Source organism: Mandrillus leucophaeus, unplaced genomic scaffold (genome assembly GCF_000951045.1).
Source record: "Mandrillus leucophaeus isolate KB7577 unplaced genomic scaffold, Mleu.le_1.0 Scaffold119, whole genome shotgun sequence".
Classification (NCBI taxonomy): Eukaryota; Metazoa; Chordata; class Mammalia; order Primates; family Cercopithecidae; genus Mandrillus; species Mandrillus leucophaeus.
Window position 1 is genome coordinate 5,255,339 of NW_012100209.1, and position 26,106 is coordinate 5,281,444.

A 26,106-nucleotide genomic window follows, 5' to 3' on the forward strand; every position below is an offset into this window, starting at 1 on the left:
AACAGTTGATTCAACCCTGCACTGTTAGTGTGTTGTCCAGATCAAAATATATTAGCATCAGATATCACGGTGAGAGACCTTGAGCTCAATATCTGTAACAGATATTGTTCATTGCAAAAGCAGAAGGAAGATTTAGTTTCCAAATTTTTCATTCAGGAAATGTCCGGGGGACAGGTGAAAGTTTAGAGACAGGAATTCGGTGGCAATCTCCAGATGGTACAATTCAGATGATTCTTTTCTTTATATATGTTTATGTTCCGAAAATTTTCTGTAGTAAGTTTGTTTTGAATTTATAATCAGGAAAAAAAAAAAGCTGTTCTGATGATTAGGGAAGAAAGTATGTTTCTATATGGATGGAGAGATACGTGGCATCTAAGAGGAAACCTAATATTGAGTCGGCATAGGTAGTCAACAGCAGCTGCATAGGTTTTAGAAAGTGGAGGTATGGCTTTTTCCTAGAGGAAAGGCTAATAAGTAGGGTGGCAGTCATACTCAAAGGAGACATGGAACATTTGAAAACCCTATGTAGGAGAATCACAACAATAATTAAAGTTTTTTAAAATGGGACCTATGAATTTAGAATAAAAGAATTAAAACTTTTAGATACAGAAATAAAGAAAACTGATTAATAATGAGCAGAAAGTATAGAGTATTATGATTCTCAAATGGGAATTGGCTCTATTCTATCTTCACTGAAAACAGACGTTTACAGGACTATATGTTTGTTAACGAGATAACCACAAGCTACATAGAAAATAAATTTATATTTCTGCATTTACTATACAGGTAGAATCTCATGATACTAAATAGCACTAGGATGAAAATTTCTGTAGCACCATTTTCTCTAAACTCTAGTTAACTGACTTCTTGTTTCCAAACTATTTGATATAATGCAATTCTGGTCTTAAAAGTATGATAGCTGTACACCCTTAAGCTTAGTGTAGTGGCATTTAATTCACTGAACATATATTTTTTAAAATGTCTTTTCCTCTGTTACTAACAAAAAAAGAAACTCTAACTTTATGTTATTTTCCTGAATATGTCACTGATACGAAATTATAGACACTACAAGACAAAAAATGATTTTTTCTCCCCCACCAATTCTTTAAAATGCTTATATTATCTCCCTAGGGGATTTTAATAACTTATTAAATAAGAAAAGACTATTTCAGCATAAAGGCCTACATTTTCAATGGCAATGTTAAAATAAATTTCATCTGTCATTTCTATGAAAAAGTGGTTAGCCTCTGTCTCTGTGGTAAGAATACTGGGAACCAACCGCAAAGTAGCTGGGAGGTACTTAATCTTAAGGAATGAAATAGAAGTTTTACAAACAGGTTCCCCCAAGTCTCATACAAAGTATACTAAAACCTGAAGATGGGAGCTCAATAGTGATCTTTCTGTCAATTTTATGTATATAATATACATGATATATATTTATTATATTTTAATAATTTAATTTGATATAAATATGTATATTTATAGCTGTAAAATATATGTTCTTTGTGTCTAAGAAGTTTCTGTCATGATTTATCAATAAAAACTCTGCCTTCATCTTTTTGATAAATCTTCAATCTAGAGGCTATGATAATCACCACACTTAAAAAAAAGCAGAAAAGAAACCAAGTGGGCATTATTTAGGTAGTGTGTTAATAAGCAACACTTTTTTCCTAGAGCTGAAACCTTTATGATACTCCCTTGACACATAATATGCTTAAAGCAGATTGTTTGTTTTCATAAAACACACTGATTTTGCACTATATGCTGTTTCTTTATTTTGAAGTTTTTTTAATGTGAGGAGATTTGAAAAGTGGACAGAGATGTTCATAAAACAGAAAAAAACTAAGTCATTGCATTCTGTTTCAGTGGTTATCAAGAGAAATCAGTGACTTTATTAGATGAATACAAACTGAATTTTTTGTGAAAAGGGAAAGGGAAATGTAAACTGTGCTTCAACTATTTGTAATTCTGAGAGCGAAATATTATTGTGTGTTTCAGATTTCTACTTTCCATGGCTCTTAATTATTATCTTTGGAATATTTGGGCTAACAGTGATGCTATTTGTATTCTTATTTTCTAAACAGCAAAGGTAGGTGTGAAGTAGTATTCTTTGGTATTTTTTGCCGGTTGTTTAGATTTCCATATGCGTTTCTATTTGTTATTTGATATTTTCTTTGTCAAATTATGAGTGGATATTTTAGTTAACCTAGTAAACTTTTATCTCCAGTTATATATTTACCATTTATATAAAACTCAATTTGTTGTATTTATCATAGACAACTTAGAGGTTTAGATTCTATCTGGAGACTTGTACAGGACATTAAGAGGTTTAGGCTGGTGACTATGCATACCTCGTGATGTGTACCTCTTTATCCAAGAGCTAGCTCTTCCCCTCGAGTCCTCAACAAGTTTACCCATTCATTCCAGAACTTCAAGTATCAGTGAGCCTTTGGCTGAGTCTGATACAGTCCTTATATACAGACATTTTTTTTTTCCTTGAGATGGAGTCTCACTCTGTTGCCCAGGCTGGAGTGTAATGGCGCGATCTTGGCTCACTGCAGCCGCTGCCCCCCAGGTTCAAGTGATTCTCCTGCCTCAGCCTCCCGAGTAGCTGGGATTACAGGCACCCACCACTATGCCCAGCTAATTTTTGTGTGTTTTTGGTAGAGACAGGGTTTTGCCATGTTGGCCAGGCTAGTCTTGAACTCCTGATCTCAATACACAGGCAAAATTTTAAGTGGCAAACTACCCAGGTAGATAGTTAAGTCTAATAAAACATTTTTTAGACTTCATATGATGATGAGTTCAAGTAAATTCAGGTTTAATTTAAATTATTTGGATATTTATGATTTTGTGTTTCACCTGCATTTATAAACACAGCTAAAAGTCTTTATAAGTGTAAAGAGATTTCATTCCACTTTCTCTTGGAATCAAAAGCCTTGAGTTCCAGTTATCATTTTTGTCATTGCTATTTGACCTTCTTTGAGTCCCAGAATCTCTCCAGGCCTCCATATTCTTATGGTTAATATGAGGGTATGGGTTATATAATCTTTAAATTTTCCTTGAGCTATGATATATGTTATTTATATTATTCTGTTTTTCTTCCTGATAGAAACTCACTACACACTACAGGAAATTTTTTTAAACAAAATATGGGAAAAATGATTGGTACTGATTGCCAGTGTCCTACATTTAAGGTTGTTTTGTTTGTTTGTTTGTTGTTTTTTTCTTTGTTTTGTTTTTTTGAGATGGAGTCTTCTGTCACCCAGGCTGGAGTCTGGAGAGTACAGTAGCCCAATCTCAGCTCACTGCAACCTCCACCTCCCAGGTTCAAGCGATTCTCCTGCCTCAGCCTCCCGAGTAGCTGGGATGACAGGGATGTGCCACCACGCCCAGCTAATTTTGTATTTTTAGATAGTTTCGCCATGTTGGTCAGACTGGCCTCGAACTCCTGACCTCAGGTTATCCGCCCGCCTCAGCCTTCCAAAGTGCTGGGATTACAGGCGTGAGCTACCGCGCCTGGCCCCGTTTAAGGTATTTTCAAAGTCCCAATGGTTAACCTTGCTTCTTCTCCTAGAACTAAGGTGACTAACACTCCCAGGTTGCCTAGAGCTCTCCTGGTTTTTAGCAATGCAAGTCCTGTGTGCCAGGAAATCCCTCAGTTCCAGTTAACCAAGGCAGTTGGTCCCCTTACCTAGAATTGAAAATAGGTTCTCCAGCTGAAGCCAAAAGGCATCTATAAATCAAAATGAGATCTATGTTAATATATTTTAAAGTATTTTAATTTGTTTTGTAAGGTAGTATAACATTTGTAAACTTCAAAATAGAATTTTCTTAGGAAGAAGAATTATTGGGACACTAGAGTTCTCGAGTGTCAAGCATGCTAAAAGTCTAACTGAATGCAGAAAGGGTTATTTTCAGTAGAGTTTTATGTCCAATTTTATAATATAAACCAATGGGAAAGTAAAATTCATTCTGCAGAATTCCATTTTGCACCTAACTTTCTGGCAACATTTCTATTTTCCAAAAAAGCAGCTATCATAAATCACAATACAATTTTCTGTTGTTTCAGGAAAATAAATATATTTTTAGATTTTTAATTTGTGTATTTAAGTAATGCCAACAAAAAAAGAACCAAATTATTCTGTTGATTAATTTCAGTTTATTAATCTATATATCTGGTGGGGAAATTTATACATAACTTCAGTAGATAAACTCACGAGGTATATAAAGTAATTAGCTCTTAGTATTAGTTGTGAATTTCTAGCCATTGTGAAGGCCAAGTCAATTTGTTATGTTGTTTAGTTATATTAGCTAACAATATTAGGAAGAAAAAATTATCCTCTCAAAAAGTAGGATTTCCAAGAAAACATATTACTTCTAATAGAGTGCTTTTTATAAATAATGAAATTCTTAACTATAATGTTTAGTCAAAATCACCAGATTCTACAATTGATTTGAAATCTTTATTGTTCTCCCAATTTTCCTGCACTAAATTGAATTTTCTGTAGGAAAGAATTAACTTTTTTTTCATTTGCCCAATAAAAACCCTTATCATTGTCTAAATTTGCATGTTCTACTGAAAGTGGGAAATAGTAGCAAATATTTGTCAGCAAGTATGGACAGAACATGTAGTTCCAACAATTAAATTGATACTACAAAGAATGAGATTTTTCCTAGAACTGTAGGGCTGTAAAGTGGCTTCAGGTCCTACATGCCTTTGAAATTTTGTGAGTCCACAATTCATTATCCAACCCACTTCACCCTGCTTTAATCCAGTTAATTGAGTCAACTCTAGCAAAATTTATAATTTTATTTGTATGTCATACAAAATCACAAACTTAGTTTCAAGTCAGGCTATACTGGTTCCTACCACACAACCCACCCAGCCTTTGAGCTGTTACCAGTTGAGGAAAGAAATAACTGAATCAGCCTAAAATAGAACTTCCAAACCAATAGCCACATTCAGCCTACAGATTCACATTTTATTTTATTTTAATTAGTTTTGATTTTAGAGTGAAGATTTTCCTACAAAGTGTTTGTAAAATACAGAATTTTCACACAAAAATCCAGATTTGGAGATTATCTTTTAAAAAATGAAAGATGTGGTGAAACTGAACAAGGCGGCATATGCTGCAGCAGACAACCAGCTGTCCTATTTGGGACTGGCACACATTCTTTAATGTGCCACCATCCTCATTCCTCCTAATGACTTTGCAACTGGCTTGCTTTATTCATCTGCATGACCTGCTTGGGCCCCTTAGATTTATGGTCTGCCACTGTGACATAAGGTCACTACAACCCCTAGAAAACCACTAGCACATGCCTGAATGCATCATCCTATTCAAAAAGGAGAAGCACACGTCACAAAGTCAAACATCAGCCATTTGGAAACCTTTGCTTCCTGTAATTAGAGTTATGTTCCATCTTTTTATGTTTTTGAGAATTTGAAATATCGATTTAGAGATGCAGAATCAAGAAGAAAAAAAAAAAAACAGCAAAACAGCAGCATGACGCAAAGAACCTGGGTTTTGGTTTGGAGTCAGGTTCTCTGGGTTTGAGCCCCAACTGTGCCAACTATCAGTGCATGATTTGAACATGTTCCTTAATTTTCCAAGTTTTTGCACATATATATCATCTGCCTCCCTGGGAGTCATAAGGATTAAGTGAAATGTTTAGTGCAGGGGTCACAAACTGATTTCATGGAGTCAGAGTACATTTTTATGCTTTTCAAGCCATACAGTGTCTGTCACAACTACTCAACTCTGCTACTGTGGCATGAAAGTGGCCATAGACAATATGGAAATGAATGAAGATGCTTGTGTTCTCATAAAATTTTATCTACACAAACAGGTGACAGGCCAGATTTGGCCCACAGACCTTAATTTAGTGACCCACAGTTTAGTGCAAAATATATCCCACAGCGTCTGATTTATCAGAAGCACTAAAAAATGAGAGTAGTTATTATTAATAATTTGTATTGCTTATTTCTATATCTGTAATTCATTAGTAAGAATTTGCTTTAACATTTGCCCCACTGAGTAGTAGAGGCTACTTAATGCAATTTATAAAATGGAATTTCCCTTATTGCTTGGATTAGGTAAAATGGCAAGTAGAAATATTGAGAGAATGTATTCCTTATGGAATGGACTAGACTGACCATTCACACTGAGTGGAATAGCAACTGATATCCAAAAATCAGGTTACCACCTCTTCATGACAGTGTCATCTCTGAATAGTCAGGAGTTTTTTTAAAAGTTAAATGAATTGTTTGGAATAATATCTGAGCCTTTTTTCAGTGCTATAATTTGATTTTAAAAAATAAACTCCAGGCCAGATACAATGGCTTATAGCATATAAATCCAGCACTTTGGGAGGATGGGGCGGGAGGATTGCCCTGAGGCCAGGAGTTCCAGACGGCTCGGGCAGTGACTAGAGCAAGACTCCATTACAAAAAATGAAACAATAAAAATTAGCCTACCTTGTAGTCTTAGCTACTTACGAGGCTGAGGCAGGAATATCGCTTGGCCCAGGAGTTTGAGGCTGCAGTGAATTATGATTACACTACTGGACTCCAACCTGGGTGATAAATTAAGATCCTGTCTCAAAAAGTTTTAAAAAAAATTAAAAACACCATAAACTCCAATTACACTATTAATTGTACAAAATAGATACATGATTTATTCATTTTTATGACCGAAAAATAATTTAAAGATTTGCAACAGAAAATGTAAATGCATCCTAGAATTGTGTATATAAACCCATACTGATTAGTTAGAGATAGTTCAAATTTACTCTGTCCCATCTGAAATGAATCCTGTAGTAAAACCCTGTTTAATAAGATCATCTTAGATAATTTCATAATTAATATGAACTATATAACTAACCTACCCAAGTCTACCCTTTTTCAAGGGTGCAAGTAATCTTGGCTCCATGTGTATTGACCCTTTTTTCGTTCGTTCTTTTCTGTACAAATTACTGATGAGATGTACACTGGAATTGCCTTATAGCTGACATGGAAATCAGCTTCAGATGAAATTAAATGTCTTACTTTCAAATACTAAATCTGGCTGAAAATAAAAAAGCATTAAGAAAAAAAAGGATTGTGGGAAAAACACATTTTCTTTTAATAGACTTCAGATGAGGTTTTTCGGGTTTTTTAATTGTTCTTTTTTTTCCTTCTACAATTTTTCTTTCTCATTTGCTATCTAATATTTTCTTCTGTTTCTCATACTCCAATTTATATAAAGTACCAGAATATTTGGAAAAGTAATAGTATTGCCAATATTTTATTTCTATCTTTTGCTATAATTGAGAATATGTAGCTTTTAAGATGTCAAAACCAAAATTTTATATGTTTTCAAGGATTAAAATGCTGATTCTGCCCCCAGTTCCAGTTCCAAAGATTAAAGGAATCGATCCAGATCTCCTCAAGGTAATTAATAATTTCATCTAAATTGTGGCCAGTACTAATTAACACCTGAAGAATCCTGTCATATGTTTAAAGTTTTCTGTAAGCTATATATATCACATTCAATTTTCTTGTATCTCGTCTCCTAGAGAAAATTTTTTAAAATATTCTCTCTTAAAAATAAGAAAATGTCATATGTATAAAAAGTTATGCACTAATTTATGTTTTGTGATATGTTTTGTTACTGTTGTTCTTATTGTAACCATAATTAATCTCTGAACATCATTTGCTAATTCATTTAATTATTATGAGTTTCTTTTCATAGATCTTCATTTTCTTTCTATTTTCTAGGAAGGAAAATTAGAGGAGGTGAACACAATCTTAGCCATTCATGATAGCTATAAACCCGAATTCCACAGTGATGACTCTTGGGTTGAATTTATTGAGCTAGATATTGATGAGCCAGATGAAAAGAATGAGGGATCAGACACAGACAGACTTCTAAGCAGTGACCATCAGAAATCACATAGTAACCTAGGGGTGAAGGATGGCGACTCTGGACGTACCAGCTGTTATGAACCTGACATTCTGGAGACTGATTTCAATGCCAATAACATACATGAGGGTACCTCAGAGGTTGCTCAGCCACAGAGGTTAAAAGGGGAAGCAGATCTCTTATGCCTTGACCAGAAGAATCAAAATAAGTCACCTTATCATGATGCTTGCCCTGCTACTCAGCAGCCCAGTGTTATCCAAGCAGAGAAAAACAAGCCACAACCACTTCCTACTGATGGAGCTGAGTCAACTCATCAAGCTGCCCATATTCAGCTAAGCAATCCAAGTTCACTGGCAAACATCGACTTTTATGCCCAGGTGAGCGACATTACACCAGCAGGGAGTGTGGTCCTTTCCCCAGGCCAAAAGAATAAGGCAGGGATGTCCCAGTGTGACATGCACCTGGAAATGGTCTCACTCTGCCAAGAAGACTTCATTATGGACAATGCCTACTTCTGTGAGGCAGATGCCAAAAAGTGCATCCCTGTGGCTCCTCACGTCAAGGTTGAATCACACATAGAGCCAAGCTTTAACCAAGAGGACATTTACATCACCACCGAAAGCCTTACCACTACTGCTGGGAGGCCTGGGACAACAGAACATATTCCAGGTTCTGAGATGCCTGTCCCAGACTATACCTCCATTCATATAGTACAGTCCCCACAGGGCCTCATACTCAATGCAACTGCCTTGCCCTTGCCTGGCAAAGAGTTTCTCTCGTCGTGTGGCTATGTGAGCACAGACCAACTGAACAAAATCATGCCTTAGCCTTTCTTTGATTTCCCAAGAGCTACGTATTTAATGGCAAAGAATTGGCTGGGGCAATAATGTTTAAACCAAAACAATGTTTAAACCTTTTTTGCAGGGGTGACAGGGTGGGATATGGATTCTAAAATGCCTTTTCCCGAAATGCTGAAATATGATGTTAAAAAAATAAGAAGAATGCTCAATCAGATAGCTATTTCTATTGTGCAATGTAAATATTTTAAAGAATTGTGTCAGACTGTTTAGTAGCAGTGATTGTCTTATTATTGTGAGTGTTAATTTTTGATACTAAGCATTGAATGGCTATGTTTTTAATGTGTAGTAAATCACGCTTTTTGAAAAAGCGAAAAAATCAGGTGGCTTTTGCAGTTCAGGAAAATTGAATGCAAACCATAGCACAGGCTAATTTTTTGTTGTTTCTTAAATAAAAAGCTTTTTTATTTAAAAAATTAAATTAAAACTAGAGGTGAGAAAATCAAACTGTAAGCAAGAAGGCAAAAATAGTTTGGATATGTAAAACATTTATTTTGACATAAAATTGATAAAGATATTTTTAATAATTTAGACTTCAAACATGGCTATTTTATATTACACTACACACTGTGTACTGCAGTTGATGTGACCCCTCTAAGGAGTATAGCAACTACAGTCTAAAGCTGGTTTCATGTTTTGGCTAATGCACCTAAAGAAAAACAAACTAGTTTTTTACAAAGCCCTTTTATACCTCCCCAGACTCCTTCAACAATTCTAAAATGATTGTAGTAATCTGCATTATTGGAACATAATTTTTTTTTAAACAAATATTTTTTTAGCAAATTTTTAAACAAATATTTGTTAATTCAGAAAACTTTAAAGTGTTTGCACAGATCAACTTACCGGGCACCAAAAGAAGTAAAAGCAAAAAAAGAAAACCTTTCTTCACCAAATCTTGGTTCATGCCAAAAAAATACATGCTAAGAGAAGTAGAAATCGTAGCTGGTTCATACTGACCAAGATGCTTAAGTGCTACAGTTGCACATGGAGTGAGTTTTTTAGTGTGTGCAGATGGTGAGAGAGAAGATCTATAGCCTCTGCAGCAGAATCTGTTCACACCCAACTTGGTTTTGTTACATAATTATCCAGGAAGGGAATAAGGTACAAGAAGCATTTTGTACGTTGAAGCAAATCAAATGAAATTAACTGGGTAATCAAGCAAAGAGTTCAAGAAATAGGTTTTTGTTTCACAGCCTATAACCAGACACATACTCATTTTTCATGGTGATGAACAGAACATAGAAGAAACAAGGTTTTCAGTCCCCACAGATAACTGAAAATTATTTAAACCTCTAAAAGAAACTTTCTTTCTCACTAAATCTTTTATAGGATTTATTTAAAATAGCAAAGGAAGAAGTTTCATCATTTTTTACTTCCTCTCTGAGTGGACTGGCCTCAAAGCAAGCATTCAGAAGAAAAAGAAGGGACCTCAATAATTTATAAATTATTTTGCAATCCCTTAATATCCTAAACATCAGTTTTTGTTGTTGTTGTTGTTGTTGTTGAGATGGAGTCTCACTCTGTCGCCAGGCTAGAGTACAGTGGCGTGATCTTGGCTCACTGCAATCTCCACCTCCCCCAGGTTCAAGCGATTCCCCTGCCTCAGCCTCCTGAGTAGCTGGGACTACAGGCACGCACCACCACGCCAGGCTAATTTTTTTGTATGTTAGCAGAGATGGGGTTTCACCATGTTGGCCAGGATGGTCTCAATCTCCTGACCTCGTGATCCACACAACTTGGCCTCCAAAAGTGCTGGGATTACAAGCGTGAGCCACCACGCCCGACCCTAAACATCATTTTTAAGAGCATTGGGATATTTCCTGAAAAGGTTTATGAAAAAGAAGAATCTCATCTCAGTGAAGAATACTTCTCATTTTTAAAAAAAAGCTTAAAACTTTGAAGTTAGCTTTAACTTAAATAGTATTTCCCATTTATCGCAGACCTTTTTTAGGAAGCAAGCTTAATGCCTGATAATTTTGAATTCCCTTTCTTGCAGGAAGGGCTATGAAAAGCTAGAATTGAGTGTTTAAAGTTCAACATGTTATTTGTAATAGATGTTTAATAGATGTTCTGCTACTTTGCTGCTATGGTTTTCTCCAAGAGCTACATAATTTAGTTTCATATAAAGTATCATCAGTGTAGAACCTAATTCAATTCAAAGCTGTGTGTTTGGAAGACTATCTTACTATTTCACAACAGCCTGACAACATTTCTATAGCCAAAAATAGCTAAATACCTCAATCAGTCTCAGAATGTCATTTTGGTACTTTGGTGGCCACACAAGCCATTATTCACTAGTATGACTAGTTGTGTCTGGCAGTTTATATTTAACTCTCTTTATTTCTGTGGATTTTTTCCTTCAAAGTTTAATAAATTTATTTTCTTGGATTCCTGATAGTGTGCTTCTGTTATCAAACACCAACATAAAAATCATCTAAACCACTCTGTATACTGTGAATTATCATTGTAAGGAGAGCTTAGCACCACTGGATCAAATACATCAGCACTGGGTATGGAGATTTTTATGGGCTGGGATATAGGGAGGGAAACATAAACCCCTTCCCTTATTTTTTGAGGAGACAAAAGCCCAGCTCAGAAATATCCTACTGGCTTGGCCCTCCCCTTAGGCTGTGACTCCCCATGGGCAAAGGTTCATAGAGCCGTGTATTTGATGCATCATAGAAAATAAATGACATGGGTGTGGGGTGAGGGAGAGTGACATGTGAGCATTATCTTTATATTTCCAGCTTGAGCATGTTGTCTGGAAGGAAGGAAAGCAGCTCTTCCTCTGCCATTCACCCATTGGCCTAACTCAGTTTATTGGACTAGCTGCTTGTTATCATGGGAATCAGCTAATAAGTCAGGCTTGGGAGAAAAGCTGATTCGGTAGGTTGTGTAGGAGCTTGAGAGAGCCATGAAGTATAGATTCCTACAGCAGGAGGCAGGCTGCAGGTGAGGTGGCTACTGAACCCTAGGCTCCTGAGCAGGCACTGGATTCTGAAATGTAGGAATCTGGTGATGACATTGATAAATCTACTAAACAATGAGGTATTACTTCAGCAAGTCGAATGCAAAGTGCCACAACTTTCTATAATACTCGAGGGTTATATTTAAAAAAAAAAAAAAGTCTTCATCTGCTGCCTTCTGCCCTGTGAGCAGTCATTACCTGAAAGAACTATGGAGTGAAGCCTCAGGGATTCTTCATATGGATGCTTTAAGGTATGAGGGGTATAGGGAAAAGGAAGCCTGCCTACTTCCATGGATTGAAGTAACACAGTTCTGTTTCAGAAGATTAATGATGTGTTGAAAATGGCTACACACGTTTCAGCATTTCAATTTCTCAAAGTTTCTAACACTTTATTCAAGTGCTATAATATTTACATATTTACATATTTTTTACCAAAATATGTCTTTTTATGTGCTTGTTATATGGGTAAGAAATAGTGACCAGAAAAACCAGAAGTTACTTAAATATAAACTTTTTAGTTTGGAATCCAAGATCCCACATAATTTGCCCCAGTCTCCTTTGACAGTTTAGAATTTAAGACCTAGATGTAAATATGTCTGGAATTGGTGGCTTCTTGGTCTCACTGACTTCAAGAATGAAGCTGCAGACCCTTGTGGTGTTACAGTTCTTAAAGATGGTGTGTCCGGAGTTTGTTCCTTCAGATGTTCAGATGTGTCCAGAGTTTATTCCTTTTGGTGGGTTCATGGTCTCTCTGGCTTCAGGAGTTGAGCTGCAGATCTTCGCAGTGAGTGTTACAGTTCATAAAGGTGGTGCCAACCCAAAGAGTGAGCAGCAGCAAGATTTATTGCGAAGAGTGAAAGAATGGATGGGGACCCAAGTGAGCAGGCTGCCACTGCTGCAGCCTGCTTTTATTCCCTTCTCTGACCCCCCCAAGCACATTCTGCTGATTGGCCATTTTACAGAGAGCTGATTGGTCTGTTTTGACAGAGTGCTGATTGGTGCATTTACAATCCCTGAGCTAGACACAGAGTGCTGATTGGTGCATTTACAATCTTCTAGCTAGACATGAAAGTTCTCCAAGTCCCCACCAGATTAGCTAGATACAGAGTGCTGATTGGTGCATCCACAAACCCTGAGCTAGACACAGAGTGCTGATAGGTGCATTTCCAATCCTTTAGCTAGACATGAAAGTTCTCCAAGTTCCCACCTGACTCAGGAGCCCAGCTGGCTTTGCCTAGTGGATCCCACACCGTGGCCACAGGTGAAGCTACCAGTCAGTCCCGCACCGCCAGCCCACACTCAGCCCTTGGGCTGTGGATGGGACGGGGTGGGGGGCAGCAAAGCAGGGGCCAGTGCCCACCTGAGAGGTTTGGGCCGCATGGCAGCCTACCACGGGGTGCTCGGCCATGGCAGGCTGCAAGTCCCCAGCCCTGCCCCGTGGGGAGGCGGCTGAGGTCCGGTGAGAATTCAAGCTAGGCGCAGGCCTGCCGGCAGTGCTGGGGGGCCGGGCGTCCCCTCTGCAGCTGCTGGCTGAGCGCTAAGCCCCTCACTGCCTGGGCTGGTGGCGCCAGTGGGCCGCTCTGAGTGCGGGGCCGCCCAGCCTGCACCCACCCATAACTCGTGCTGGCCCGCAAGCACCCCGAGCAGCTCTGGTTCCCATCTGCGCCTCTCTCTCCACACCTACGGCTCCGACCTCGGCCAGCCCAGAGTGGGGCTCCCACAGTGCAGCGGCTCAAGCAGAGCCAGAGTGGACGCAGAGACGGAGGAGGTGCCGAGAGCTAGCGAGGGCTGCTTGCACGTTATCACCTCTCATAAAGGGCACAGCTTCTGAATAAGAATTTGACGTTTGGTTAACATTCAATTTCTGTTGCTGTGGAAATCTAATGAGCATATGATGTCAGCTATGTTACATAGGAAACATTGCTCATGGTTTAAATGATCCCTGACTGATAAATGACTCTGGATAGGGAGAAACTATAAACACCTGGAGATAAGTTACACTTTGGACTTGAGAATAGTGACTCTTGTAATTAAGCATTTCCCCTATAGAAATACTGGAAGCTATGTTTCTGGAGTTGTAACAAGAGTAACTGGCTCCAGTGAGGCATAGAGCTTCCAAGCCTGGGAGACTCCTTTACCTGCCCAATACCTTCCCTGAATCTGAGCTGTCACTTGTAGGAGGAGAGCAAGGAAAAGAGCTGCTGGATAGCTATATAAACAGGTGTTTAGACTGCTTCGTGCACTGTTATCCTAACTGTGACTCTAAAGCAGAAAGCCTGATGCTGTATCCCTTCTGTCCTACATCCCTCTGAGTAGACTGGAACCAAGTATGGTGAATCTGGGAAATCTTTGGTTGAGCCTAAGAAGATCCCCTTGGGTGTAGCAAAAGACACTTGCCATTTCTTGAACAATGTTTGTGCTTTCCCGTCTCTGTTTTCTTGGTCATGCCGCCTCCTTCAACTGAAAAGCTCCCACTTACCAACCCTGCCTGTCAAAGATTCCCTTCATCCTTCATGGCCCAGCTCAAATGCCTCCTTCATGAACTCTCCTCTGATTCCCATCATCCAGTCAGTGATTATTTCTTCTGAACCATGTTTAATGGTGTTTATCACACTACTTTGGTAGGTCACCTAACAAATGGCTAGAATAGATTTGCCAGTATGTACACTGGGGAATACCTATCTCCAAAATGTCCTTGAATGGATAATTTTGTGGTCAAATAAATTTGGAAAACATCTCATACTACACTCCCCTCTAGGAGAGTCATAGTGCGTTTTGACATTTTAAAACTTCTACAGTTTAAACAAATCCATTTAAATTTAACACATTTTTCCTAATTAATAATAAGAAATAGTGAAAGAATACCCAGTATTATATTATTAACACTTAGGAAAAACCTTTTATATGATGTCATTAAATTTTTATTCAAATAAAACTTCCTAAAAATTAAATGCAAAGGAGCTGCATGATTAAAATAAACACAGATTCTTCTCAACTCAGATATGACATTTTTCTGAAAGTCTGGACGTCTTAGAGCATTCATTATCTTCTCTATGACAGTGATTTTTATATTTGCTGAAACAGATTTTAACTTTTTCCCTTTTTCAGTCCAAAGAATGACTGACATATGGAATGTAGAAATATTAACAAATTCTGATTCTTATTTAGGACACCCATTTTTCTATGAAATCTGAGCTTATAACACCAAGAAATGCTTATATCACTTATCGTAAGGAGGGGCATATGTTGTCGTGAAACTGCAGAATAATATTTATCTGTTATTGTCTGAACAAAATTAACTCACACCTAATGCTGCCTGCTAAGTTAAAAAAAAAAAAAAAAAAAAAAAAAACTTCGAATATAATAGATTTTTTTCACAATAGTCCCAGAAAGCAGTCTTTGTAGGAATATATAGAAATCAATTTTGTTGCTCTCTTGTTAGAAAAGAATCTCTACACAATTGTTCTGTGGGCATTAAGAGATGTTACCAGCATTTTCTATAAGAATAAAATAATTTGTGAAGAAATTGTACTCACTTTGGCTTTGACAATGGTACTGTAGTCAAAAATTCAAAGTAGGAAGATTTTTATTGTTACCTTTCCTTTAATGGTACCATATGATAAAAAAATAATTTGCATATAAAGGACTTGCATGTAAGGACTTTATAAAGTACTTTCAAAGGTATTTTCTTTAAACTTAGGAAATCTGTGTTGTAGGCTTGTCAGATAATATTCTTAACATTTTATTGGGGGAAAAAAGGCTCATAAAACCTAAGAGATTTTTCCAAAGTTAATAAACTAGTGAGTGATGAAGTCAGGATGAAAACCCAGGTTGACTAGTCCAGAGTTCCCAAAACAATGCAACCTATAACATTACTGGATGGGGGAAAAGCTTTGGATCCTATTCACAGTCTGAAGAAAATGGAAAGTTAATTGTTTTGTAATAATTATTATTGAAAGATAATAACTAATCTTTGAATAATCTTTGGTAATAATAATTCTTTGAATCCTTCGGTAGAATTCAAAGAATCACCTGCCAAAGATAAAAAGTTCTTCTCTGATAAACATAACCAGCTAGTAAATGTCTAACAACCAGTTCTGGATTTGGGGGTTCTAGATTTGTAATATTTGCCAATTTCAATGGTGTGAATACACAAATATGGTGATTTTAAGTCATTATCTCATCACTGCACACGAAGTTGGGAAACAATGGCACAATCAGTTCTCATAACTACAGACCAGCTCCAGGAAACCACTGAGTCTACACAACCTTAAAATTTCATCTAATGCTGACATTTTTTGTAATGGCTAAGTAGCATTTTTAGCTAACATTAAGCACTTACCATATGTCACACACTCTTCTAAGCACTTTACATTCGTGAACTTATTTATCCTCACAACAATCTCATGAGGTAAATCCTATTTTCCCCAGTTTACTGATGTGGAAACTGGGTTACAGATCATTTAATTAACTTGATCAAAATCACAAAATTAATCAATGTTAGAGCCGGAATGCAAACACAAGCACCCTGGCTTTAGAGTTTGTGCTCTACATTTAGTACTATCCTACTTTCGAATAATAATTGTGTCCAGATTGGACGCGCATAATGACAACAAAAGGCAGCTGATTGCTGAGCACTCCAGGCAGGCAGTTCATATTCAGTATTGCTCATTTTTATACAACACAAGCATCATCTTTCCATGCCTTCGAGACAACTATCTAGATTCATACCTGGGATAAACAGAGATTACCAAATGTCTGCTTTTGAGTCTTCCACAATGCCGTGGAGACTTCATTGCATGCTCTACCCTTGGCTCCAAGTGTGCTGCTGACCACTGAGCAGAACCAGACCACAGACTTCTCTAAACCAGTGATGCAGTGCATCCAGGTCAGCCAATCTCCTCGATACTCCCTGTTCTCTTTATTCACCCAAAAACCTCCAAACAAGGCTGTGCAGACGGGCTGTGAATAACTAGAGAGAATTAAAATATGACTGGGGAAATATCATTTTTACCCACAGGACCATGTAAACAATCATGAAAAAGTCAACCCTTAATAGGGATTCCTCTCACAGACATACCCCAAATCCCTGTCTTCCCCACCTCCCATCCCCAGGCTCACCTTTCTCTCTGAGAACCCCTCCTTCTCCAAACCATCAAAGTGTGATCATCTCATTTCCTTAGAAAAATCTTATCCCACTTCCACACGGTGGGTTTGTCTCATCCCCCAAATCTAACCCCAGATAATTGGCGAGATGGTACAAGGTAAGTGTTATCCTCTTTCATCATTGAGAAATAGACATTGAGTTGAATTTCAGAAGGTTTCTTGATGCATAAAGGGTTCTAGTAAGAGGCAGAAGCAGGATTTTCCCTCTGTCTCCAAAGTCAGCCTTGTTACTAAACCATAATTCCTCCTGTCATGCCTCCCTGATCCCAATGACAAGCATGTTCACACATATTCATCTAGGAGCTAATACCATAAAGAGGTCTGAAGAATAGTTACCAAACACCTACTGTGCACCAAGGATCTTCTAGATGAAGAGAATGTGGGTACAACATAGGCTCTGCCTTCAAGATTACACATAAGGCAAGGTCAAATCCAGTAGATAGTGGTGATATACAAGTCAGTATTAGCACTATATGCTGTGTAGAAAGAAGGAAATAATCTGTCTGGGGCACTTGAGAAAAGTTTGGTAGGAAGTGAAAAAAAGGGGGCCACCAAATGTACTACTCGTCTTACTGCCCATTGGACGGATTTTTCTTCATCTTCGTCTTTCTGGGACGCCCCTGATTTGATTATAAATGTAGCTGGTGCCAGCATGTCAGGAAAACCATTTGTACCAGACTGAATTTTTCCCTTCTAAGTCAGTTGATTGTAAGAAACTGCCCATGAGGACATGAATGCATACTGAGGAAGAGGAAACAATGTAGAAAGAGAAGCTATTGTAGGAGTCAGAACTATCTGTTCATGCAGATTCCTTTTGTATTCCATATTTCTTGGAACCTAATCTCTTTGTTGCATTTCCATTTGTTGATGGATTGTTGCTGCATACTCCCACCCTTATGACATGATGAGCTAGTTAACATATAGATCATGATTGGCAACTTGATTGTATGGTCACTTGCTGTCCCATGGTTAGGCATTCAGATTCTGCCAGTGTCCAATATCAAACCAGAACTATTTCTAAAAGACTCGTTATCTGCTGAAGGGAACATGGTTTGCTCCAAAACTCTAGAGGTCTACGGTGTGATTCCCTTACTGGGGCTATCCAGAAACTCCTTACAGAAGCACAAATTACCACAGAAATGTCAAGTATTGTTGAATTTGCTGGGTCATACTCCCAATGGACAGAGTGTGTCTGTGCTCCCATTGGATGGAGCAACTTGTATTGTATCCTAGACTTGATAGAGTATATTTTCTTACTCTAGGCTCACTTAAATCCAGCAGTCTTATGGGTTACTAATAAATATTTTAGAGCAGCATATTCAAATGTAATGTATGTTGTCTCCAAAATCCAAATACCATCAAGTCTCTTAGTGCTCACAGTTTAATGTGCAATAGCAAGTATTACACTTTGGAAGGGATAGTTTGACATATTCCACATCTCTGGACCTCCAAAATCTGCATCTCTTATGTTCTCATTCAGCCCATCCAGGCTAAAGAATAATGCAAAGTGATATAAAACATGGAGATGTGACTCTTAACACACATATTTGTCCTGGGACTGTTTTTTTGGATTCTTGGCTACATGAATTATTGTTTGATCTCTCTATATGTGTTTTACTTCCTTCTTTCTTAGTTAACCTCATTGGTCCTTTGTCTTAGATAAAACTCTTGGTTTAAAGTAACAGAAACCAAAAATTGGCTTAAAAAAAAAGGAGAATGTATCTATAAAGTTATGGTAGTGTCTCACAAAATTCAAAAAGAGGAATCAGGAACCTCATGACTAATTGAAATGAGAGATTAGAAAGTTTTCAAAATGCTGGAAGAAATTTCACTCTATTGTTTGGCTTTATTGGTTTTAGTCTCCTCTCTCTGTCCCTCTCTCTCTCCCCACACCCCCGACACCCACGTCCCTATCCCCAGTGCCTCTCCACTGAGAACTTGATTTTTTCTTTTCAGTGCAATTGGAAGAAAGAAAGCAGCCTCTATACTGCTTCCCAGTTGATATCAACTTTCATTTTCAGTTTCTCTAAAAGAATAATTGATGATGCCCAAATAATACCTATTTCAAACATTCAGGGAAGAGAACTGATTTAGCTCAGTTTGGGTGAAGTTTCCATGTTAATCCAATCAACTGTGTTGTTGTAGAGAGGGGAGAGTCACATAACACAAAGAGGAATGCTGAGACCAGTCCCTGTGATAGGAAAGAACATTTTCAGAGAAAGTAGGTTGGGTTGACATTAAACCAAATTACCTATGAGAATCTTCTTCCTCAGTGAAGAAGTTTCTTTTTTCTTCTAGACTTTCTTTTTTTTCCTTTATTTTTCTTATTTCCTTTGGATTTTAAGCAGACATCTATGCCCAGCTTCTTTTAAGTTTATTACATTCTGAATTGACCCTTTGGATATTTACAGAAGGGATTTATGTTGGAAGAGCAAATGATTACTAGGGTCAACATGTGGAAAGGAGTGGCCACTCACCAAGGTTGGGCTGCTGATACTGGACCACCAGTATAGAAAATGAAATCCAGCCAGTTTTTGTTGTTTGTTGTTGTTGTTGTTGTTATTGTTGTTGTTTGGTGGTACAGCCAAAAAGTATTGATCAAGATGTGTTCCTGTTATTTCTGTCTGCTCAATTTTTGCTGATTGGAGCACATAATGAAATGTATTTTTTTCCTGATTAACTTTCAAAAGTTAAATTCTTTAGTTAAAAATAATGTTAATTTGTGTAGTTTAATTTACACAGTAAGTTATTCACCTACCAAGTGTTCTGCATCACCATTTAGTCTGAAGAAGCATTTCAGAAGAAATTATAACTCTTACAAAATCAACATAGTGACAAATAAAATCAAAGGAAAAGTTGGTGACTTTCAGCTAAATGTGGTATGAAAAATAATCTAGATTTTTATGGTTTGGATGGACATGACAGGAATTAATTGCTCTACTTGTCATCTCATCTTTGAAGAGCACATATTTGAAAAGTTAGATGCAATCACTGACAAGAAGAATAGCAAAATTAATCTGGCCTATGGAATGATGGAAACATCTTAGACAGATCTGTTTGACAGAGTCTATGAACAATTTGAATCTCTGAGTACCTGAAGCAGTAACCAATGCCAGAGAATTCATTGTTGTGGGGATGCACTTCCAAAGTACAGTAAACAGGAATATTTTCATGATATTTTACCTGTACATTTATAACTCTAATTTCTTATTGTAATTAAAAGAAGCATAGAATAAGAATATTTTTCAGTTACTAGCTTGAATATTTTAATTCATCTTATGTTACTACTGAGTTTTATAATCCTAAAAATGTGTAGTCTTTATTTTGATTAAACTATTAAATTGATAAATATTAAGGCAAAATGAATATAACACCTTACACATGACTATTAACTTGTATTTGTTTACTAACTTTATCCAAGTGTGTTCATATAAAGCTTATTTTCTACTTACATATAAATTAGGTAAAAAGGTTATTATACTGGCCAGGCACGGTGGCTCATGCCTGTAATCCCAGCACTTTGGGAGGCTGAGGCAGGAAGATCATGAGTTCAGGAGATCAAGACCATCCAGGCTAACATGGTGAAACTCCTTCTCTACTAAAAATACAAAATATTAACCAGGCGTGGTGGCATGCACCTGTAGTCCCAGCTGCTTCAGAGGCTGAGGCAGGAGAATCACTTAAACCTGGGAGGCGGAAGTTGCAGTGAGCCAAGATCGTGCCACTGCACTCCAGGCTGGGCCAGAGAGTGAGACTCTGTCTCAAAAAAATAAAAATAAAAAGAGTTATTATACCCATTTCAAGGTCAAGACAAAGAACTTAACTTCCTAGAGCCGTTCCACTAATTAGAATATCCGATACTAGACCTCATGTCTCCTTACTACAAACTTTGTATTCTTTCTTCATTTAAACTCTACATTTTCTACATTAAACTATTCAACTTATTCAGACTGAAACTGAAAAAATTGTGAATATCCCATCAATAACAATAATCAAATGTGAATGTGCACAGAAAAAGATGTAATCTCTAAGTGAATTATTAATTTCAAAAAGAACTACCAACCTTTGTTAATTGAATTTTTTTAATTTGCATCATTTAAAAGTATAAGTCTGCATATAGGCATTATAACATTGTGTGAGATGTTTAGACTTTCTTCTGATTAAAACTGGAAGAACAAACTAAAGAAAATTTATATCTTCATCAGATTCCTTTCTAAGCAGAACAGACTATATCTTAATTAGTCTGCCACTAAAATGATGCTTCTAAATAAAAATAGAGAAATTTGACTTTATTCTCTGGAATAATTTAAATAACAAAGGACTTCCTTAAAGTTGTGATAGACCTTGACCTAATACATTTATGGGGACAGATTGCTAACAAAGTTTTCAATTTCTTGTACTTTGTTGAACGAGTAAAATTTACAACTGCCTCTTGAGTCAATGTTACTGTGAATACTTTTCTAAAAGTCATTATTTCCTTCTAAATTTCCAAATTTATCGTTAAGTGTTATCAAATGTAGCTGCAGTTATGTACATTTTCTCATTTATTCTATAGGCATTTTGTTCTTTCTCTTTTTTTTTTTTTTTTTGGTTGAACTTGTGAGACATTTGTTTATTTTACTGCTCATTTTGAAATTCCATTTTAGGCTTTAATAAAAATTCTAATTTTTTGTTTTGTTGGCTAATCAAATTATTTGTCTTTGCTGCTATTTATCTCTTCCCCTTCATATTGTTTCTCATTTTCAAGCTTCTTTAATTAAATGTTTCCTGAGCTGAATGCTTGGTTGACTTATTTTCAATCATTTTTGTTTAAAAATAAAATAAAGAGTCTTTGCTTGCCTATGGGTTGTGGTCCCATATGCAGTGTTTTTATATAGAGTGTTCTACTTTTCAATAATGCATGTATAACCTATAATCTCACTTTTGAATTCTTATTTGGTTGAATAATTATTTATACTGTTTTTCTTAAAGTTCCAAGTAACTGGAGATATTTTAAGTTAAATTTTCATTATTGGCATCTAAATGTATGACATCATGAGCAAATAAAATTGATAAGAGCACCAAATTTTTAGAACTTATTGAGATTTACTTTGCATACTAAAACATGATCAAATTATGTAAATGGCATTTGGATGTTTAAAAAAAATGTCCATCAGACCAGGCAAGTGGCTCATGCCTATAATCCCAGAACTTTGGGAGGCCAAGGTGGGTGGATCACTTGAGGCTAGGAGTTGAGACCAGCCTGCACAACATTGTGAGACTCGGTCTCTACTAAAAATACACAAACTAGCCACGCATGGTGGAGCACCAAGGAGGCTGATGTGAAAGGATCACTTGAGCCTGGGAAGCGGAGGTTGCAGGGAGCTAAGATTACACCACGGCACTTCAGCCCAGGTGACGAGTGAGACCCTGTCTCAAAAAAAGGGTTGGGGGGAGGTGGGTGGTATCATTTATTTTTAGGTACAAAGTTAAAAATATAACTACTAAAGATTACTAAGAGCCTCATTCAAATCTTTAGATGCTTAATATTTATTCACTTCATCTCTCACAACCTGAGAGAAGTAGATTAAAGTTTTTCACCATGTTTATGATTTGTTTTGGTCAATTCATTTATATATTCTAGTGTTGAATTCCTAAAGGCGTACAATTCATTACTAGAACAAGCAAAAGAACTAATATATTAAGTAGGTCACTTTTAATTTCAAATAACAGAAGCAGATAATGCTATAGTAGAGTGCCCTAAATACAATTCAAAGTCGGAGAGATGGCTAGACCTCAAGAAGGTAATAGAATCAAAGACTTTTAGCTACACAGAATTTATTTTTGCTTCTATCAATCTTTTTCACTCTTCCATTTCTTTCTACATGTATACGACATTACATGATGATACATGTGGCATGTGTACAGCACATGGAGGATGCTCCACTCACCACAGCTCCCAAGCACCAACCCTTCTGAAGTTACCTGTCAAGGTATCTGAAACAATCATTTTTCCTTTTTTGTAATCTCAGAGCAGAGATGCTGACTGACCCATCTAATTATGCACCTCTGGTCCAATTAGCTGTAGCTGTGAGACTGGGTAAAATCACACTGCTCAAAGTAATTGCTGTTACCCAGCCTTGTCCATGGAAAGAGGAAGCCATTGCCAGAGAAGAAGGACTGGACAAATAACTGCTATGTGTGCCCTAGAATAGAAAACCACTTTGAAGGCCTAAGATATATCCAAGGCACATGGAGTGAGAGTAATAAATTAAGTACATTTAGAAAAATGAAGATAAATATTATTCTAGAGCTGTCACTGACACTTCATACAATGCAACTCAAATTATTTCTATGGAGAACATTTATAGTGATTCACATCCTCTCAACACAGTGGACGGCAGAAGAGAAAGAATAAAACAGAAAGAAAATAGAAGGGATATAATCACAGGAGAATTCTAGACACAACCAGAAAAAAGTTAGGAACAACACAATCTTGTAAATACTTCAAACCAAGCACATAGGCAAAGTAGTCAAAATAAATGACATCAGCAGTTAAAAGGAGAAAAGAATGGTAAACGTTTGTGTCTTGTAGCTGATTTTATAATTTGGAATTTAGATCAGTTTTATTGATCACATAATGCTGGCAAAATACAAGTCTTATAACACCTATATAACACCTTATAACAACTATATAACCCCAGGTGTTACAGTCTTATAACAGCTATAAAACCCCAGAAATTGATTGTCTAAAATCTCACCCACACAGTGGCAAAGACTTATATCCCAATAGATATATTTCTGAATGGTGCTCAGATGGGCTTAACTGAAAGATGACTTATTTAATAGTGCTGAGTTTTATTATGCTACTAGTCTCTGACTGGCATTCATATTGAATTTAAAATAATGGACTACTTCCTTTTAGATTAGTATCAGAAGTATAATTTATTGACTTGTAGATGACTCATTACAAATAATAAATTTCAGTTGTAATAATATAGTACTAGAGTCAGAAAATGAACTTTTTAGCTTATTAATATTTTACTTCTTTTTATAAATCTACAGGGAAGATGTAACTAATTTTTCAAAAATAGAAAGAGCAGAAGAAAATGAAAAACAGAAAGTATTTTCCTAAAAACGAGCATTTCAATAGCTCAACGAAATAAGGTTGCCTCCCCATGAGCGTATTGTGTCCATTTATTAAGATTCAATATTCAAATAAGTCAATATAATTTAATTACATAAAATTGGTTGTATTTTAAAGTCTAAAAATAACATAGAGCAGACTCTGAGCAGAGTTTATTATGTAGAATATTTATTGGGGAATGTCCTTAGGATCAACATCTGTGGCAAGAAGAGAAGGAAGCAGGATTGGGCAGAAGGAGAAATCAGGAGAAGACTCAAGAAAGACTTGACTTACCCCACAAGGGGGTTTTGGATCTGGAATGACCTTCAGAATTACCCTGATTTGTCTTAAGACGTCCAGGGCTTCATACCCCTGCCTCAATTAGGGGGCAATATATTTGCAACAGCCATTCTGGAAAGCAACTTAGCAGTATTTAATAGAACTGAGTAAGCACATACTCTGTGACTTGCCATACTACTTGTTTGTATGTGCTCCAGGAAAATTGAAGGGAATTGGAGTTTATTATGGACTGAATTGCTTTCCCCTCAAAATTCATATGTTGAAGCTTCAACCTCAAATATGACTCTCTTTGGAGATAGTGCCTTAAAGGGGGTAAGGTTAAATTAGGTCATAAGAATGGAGCTCTAATCCAACAGGACAAGGGTCCTTATAAGAAGAGGAAGAGACACCAAAGATTTCTCAATTTCTCTCTTGTCTCTCTCTCTCTCTTTCTCTCTCTGTCTCTCTCTCTCTCACTCTGTCTCTCTCTCTGTGTCTGTCTCTCTCCCCTCTCTGGCTTGTAGAGGCCTCAGTGGAAACCACTCCTACTGGAACCTTGATCTTAAACATCTGGCCTCCAGAAGTGTGAGAAAATAAACGTCTGTTTAAGTCACTCAGTGTGTAGTATCCTGTTAAGGCAACTCAAGCTGACTAACACAAAGTCTATGTGTTGTCCAACATTAGGGAACTGGATGAACAGAATGGGGTGGATGCATATGACAGTCCAATTCAGGGGTCAGAAATGATGAACTAGCTGATGATGATAGCAATAGCTGCAAACATCGAATGCAGTTCTGGGTAATGACAATAATAAAACTAATATGTACTGAACACTTATTATTTGTCAAGCTTTTTTTAACCTGCATTATTTTCATTCAGTCCTATGTTATCTCCATTATAGTGTATCTAAATGAAGAAACAGATATTGAGAGTGTAATAATTTGCTCGTAATAACATGGCTAAAAAGTCACAGAGCCAGGTTTTGAATGCAAGAATCCCAGTCTTGAGAGATCGTGCTTTTTACAACTACCTCAGGCATATATCCCTTAATGGTTAAAAAAAGAAGAAGAAGAAGGAAATAAAACAAGATCTATCATAATACTCTTTATGTAAATGTAAAGCACAGTAGTATATAAATTAATATCATATATATTTGAATGATACTGGCTGTGTTGGTTAATTGTATATGTCAACTTAATTGAGCTAAGGGATACCCAGATAGCTGGTAAAACATTATTTCTGGGTGTGTCTGTGAAACTATCTCCAGAAAAGATTAGCATTTAAGTCAGTAGACTGAGTAAAGAAAATATGTCCTAACCAATATGGTGACATCATCCAATCACTTGAAAGCCCACCCAAATAGAACAAAAAAAAAAAGAAAGAAAGAAAGAAAAAAGAGTGAGGAAGAGCAACTTTTTTCTCTCTCTCTCTTCTGGAGCTGGAACACCCATCTTCTCCTACTGTCAAATACCATGAGCTCCTGACCTGGGCCCCTTCTTCTGCCTCACTCTTAAAATACTTTTCTCTCTCCCTTAAACATTTTGTAACATTTTCCCAATAGTACCTTCCCAGATCATCTTTCCTCATTCTGAATGCCTGCTTCTTCTTTCCTCAGCTTGGCTATGTCCTGCCCATTCTTCAGTCTGTGCTGAAACATCCTTTTTTTCAGGGAGATTATCTTGGCTCCCAAACCAGGTTAGCTCTTCACAGCATTTATTACAATTTTATTATGTCATTTTTGTGCCATTATGTGTTTGCTTATCTTTCTTCCACCTAATCTGAGGGCATACATTTTATCTACCATGTTCACCATCTCAAAGCCTA

General features: G+C 36.9%; 1 protein-coding gene across 7 annotated transcripts in view; it reads left to right on the forward strand.

The window, feature by feature from the left end:
- The window catches only part of GHR (growth hormone receptor), a 307,791-nt gene extending 296,639 nt beyond the window's left edge, over positions 1–11,152 (forward strand). For all 7 annotated transcript variants that reach the window (XM_011966449.1, XM_011966443.1, XM_011966460.1 and 4 more), the window contains 3 exons: positions 1,999–2,089; positions 7,366–7,435; positions 7,763–11,152. In XM_011966449.1, coding sequence (XP_011821839.1) covers positions 1,999–2,089; positions 7,366–7,435; positions 7,763–8,734 — 1,133 coding nt within the window. In that variant the 3' untranslated portion in view covers positions 8,735–11,152. The remainder of the gene's footprint in view (positions 1–1,998; positions 2,090–7,365; positions 7,436–7,762) is intronic.
- Positions 11,153–26,106: the final 14,954 nt, after the last annotated feature.